The sequence below is a fragment of the Cryptomeria japonica genome, chromosome 1 (genome assembly GCF_030272615.1).
Source record: "Cryptomeria japonica chromosome 1, Sugi_1.0, whole genome shotgun sequence".
NCBI classification, from domain to species: domain Eukaryota; kingdom Viridiplantae; phylum Streptophyta; class Pinopsida; order Cupressales; family Cupressaceae; genus Cryptomeria; species Cryptomeria japonica.
The window spans coordinates 225,170,063-225,173,249 of record NC_081405.1 but is presented as its reverse complement, the minus strand read 5'-3'; the positions used below and the strand labels follow the sequence as shown (position 1 = coordinate 225,173,249).

Below are 3,187 nucleotides of genomic sequence, written 5' to 3'. Positions count from 1 at the left end.
AAGTTGTTAGTCACATTGCTCTATAAAAATTGAACATGAGATTGTTGGACCCTTTTTCTATTATTGAATACAAAGCCATCAATACCAAGTGAATTAATTTGGTCATAAATATAAGGATTCCATAATCATCTTTCATGCACTTGGTATTTGATTCACATAAAAAAAATATCCATTTGATTTATCCATGTTAGTGGATCATTGGAATCAAACTTCTGCATATCCACTTTTGGGAGCTATTTCCTAGATTACATATGAATATTAAAATCATTATCAATATTATCTAACCTAGAAAATTCAACTTGTTTACTTTCAACATCCTTTCTTGATTTATTTATATAGGCAGTTAGCATGCTCTATTTGTTGTATATATCTACTCCTACGCTTTGTATATCTCCTTCAGTCAGTATATATCCCCCTTCAAGTTCGTCTTCATGGATGAGATTTCCTCCTTAACCTTGGTAATTTCCTTAATAGGAATAATATCCCTAATTGTTCCCCCATTATTATAAGAATATTTTAACAGCATGACAAATTTCTAATCAATTTACTCTTGAAGTAATAAATCTAATAATTATGTTGTAAAAATATAAATGATCAAAATCGTTCATTGTAACGTACTAGGACCGTAGTAACACTTTAAAAAAAATCAGAAAGTTAGTAGATTTACAACCTCAAGAGTAAATTGATTAGAAATATATTTTTTTTTATAAATAATTATTGCTACTCTAATTTATCTTAAATTTTTATTATAGACTCTTCGGCGACTTCCTAATGAACCCTTTAAAAAATTATTCACTTAGGTCTAGGAGAAATGTGTTGAATAATAAAATATTTAGGTACAAACCCCAATCTTGCAATAACCCACTCAAATATAGCCCATCCCTCTAAAATTTGGACTATATATGCTTCAATATTTGATTAAAATGCCTTCTAAAATTTAAAAATTTGCTAAAATTTGAAAGGTACATTGTATTTCCAAAGTGACCTTTTAATTTAGAAAATGACTTTCTTTCATATTACAAAGATTATTCTTTGATACCACTTGTAATGAAAAAAATTGCATAAATGAGGAAGATAATATCGAATATGTTGCAAATGACTTATAAAAATTGAAAATAACAAGCCACTGTAATAGAGACACCTTAATACGAAAATTTAAAAGGATGGGAGCGTCTGTATTCCGTCGCCGAGCTAGGGCAATCGTGCCCTAGCTCTTCCTTGCTGTGTCTGCATCTGCGTAGGGGGGGTGTTCGATCGCGTGTGTTGGGGGGGAGCCATTTTTTCCTGTTGTAGGTTTTGTTTCATCTTTTTTGGCCGTCGATCTGTGCTGGGACGGGACTGTTTGGGCTGTGCATGCGTGCGAGGGTTGAGCGATTTGGTTGCAGCGCTCTTGTGACGGGTCGGGGCTGTGTTGGGCCCGAACAGATCCCTTTGCGGTGGGGTATCCAGGGCTGAGAGGGCTAATGGCCAAAGGGGAGACGCCTAGGGCGGTGCCTGGTTCAAAATTTCAAGAAGCAGTGGCTATGAATTTGCCAGGTCAGGAAGCAAGGGTTTTTGAAAACGCCCTCTTCTCTCAGAATATAGGGGCTACGGATCCAGGCTCGCCTGTGGGATCTCGGATCACGAAGATTAACGGATGTCTTGAAAGGTGCAAAGATAGACCCAAATTGGTAATTCCCTTTGAAATGATTGCTGAAGATGTCGAATATTACTCTAAACATTCGTTGTATTGCAAGTTCCTGGGTTTAAGAGTTTCTCTCCAATTTCTGGAAAACTGGGCTCAGAAAGTGTGGGAACCAGAGGGTGAAATGGAGGTTACGTTGCTAGCAAATAATTTTTTCATGGTAACTTTTCTTTGTATGGCTAATCGGAATCGGGTTTTTGAGGGTGGACCCTATTTTTATAACCAGGTGGGGCTATTCGTCAAACCATGGCATGCAAGATTTAATCCTTCTGAGGAGCTTCCAAATCGGGTTCCGGTGTGGGTTCGGTTACCCAGATTCCCTATAGAATGCTGTCTCGAGGATGTTCTCCATATGCTTGCATCGATGCTCGGGAAGCCGGTGGGTCCTTCATCACAAACCTTGGGTAAGAAAGTTATGACCTTTGCTCGAATTTGTGTGGAACTTGATTTGAGTAGACCACTACCTGATGCGGTAGAGATGTGTGCGGGCTCACATTCCTGGGTGCAACAACTGGATTATGAGACCCTTCCTTTTCGATGCCGCCTTTGTCATGAATATGGCCATCTTGTGAGAAGATGCCCAAAGGCCAAGTTAGTGGAACAGCAAATTTTGCCTCCTCCTCGTGATAATCCTAGTGCGGACAAAGGGAAGAAGCCTGTTGTTGGGGAGGGCAAAGATGCTGAGGGCTTTGTTCAGGTTAAGGCTCGTAATCGGAACAGAGGCCAGAAGCGGACTCTAAGGGAGCGACAGGAAGAAGATACCTTTAACAGGTTCGAGATCTTGGATGAATTGGGTCAGCCAGAAGTTAATCTTGGATTAATTATTGAGGATGAACAGGTAGGGGATTCTAGAATGGGGACTATTTCTTCCATTCCTCCTGTTGATTCCCATGAAGAGCCTACCGTGCCTATGGTCACGGATGGGCAAACAGGGGGTCAGATGATATTAGAGCCAAATGGTGAATTGGGGCAAGGGGTAGAGAATGTTTCTATTCCTGCACGGACTGCAGCTCCAGAGTCAGATAAGCGAGGTAAATCTTCTCCTCATCTGGGCATTCTTCAAAAAGATGGTAAGAAGGGGGTCTCAGAGAAAAATGTTAAATTGGGACGAAAGAAGGACTTAGAAAAGATTAAGATGATTGAGGAGACATTGGTGGAGTCAGGCTCTGTGAAGAACTTGGATTCCCACTTTTCGACTCCTTCGAAATGATAGTTATCTCATGGAATGTAAGGGGCTTGAACAACGGCCCTAGACAAAAGGCTGTTTGGGATTTAGTTAGGAGTCATTCTCCTGATGTTCTCTTCCTTTAGGAGACTAAGGTTTCTGTGGAATGCATGATGAGTATTGCATCTAAGCTGTGGAGGAATGGTCTATGTCAGTGTGTTGGAGCTCAGGGATCTTCGGGGGGTGTGGCTTGTCTCTGGAACCCACGAAAGATCCAACCTGTGTCCTGGATTTCCTTTAAGTCCTCCTTATCCTTGGTTGCTCTGTGCACTGAGTCG

At 40.5% G+C, this 3,187-nt stretch overlaps 1 protein-coding gene across 1 annotated transcript; it reads left to right on the top strand.

Annotated features, from left to right (window-relative positions):
* The first annotated feature begins 1,463 nt into the window (after positions 1 to 1,463).
* On the top strand, positions 1,464 to 2,894 carry LOC131857134 (uncharacterized). Its single transcript, XM_059209260.1, has one exon. It carries the CDS (start codon positions 1,464 to 1,466, stop codon positions 2,892 to 2,894), a length of 1,431 nt encoding a protein of 476 aa, XP_059065243.1.
* Positions 2,895 to 3,187: the final 293 nt, after the last annotated feature.

Coding starts and splice junctions, on each gene's coding strand:
- LOC131857134 (XM_059209260.1), top strand. CDS start 1,464: ATGGCCAAAGGGGAGACGCCTAGGGCGGTGCCTGGTTCAAAATTTCAA.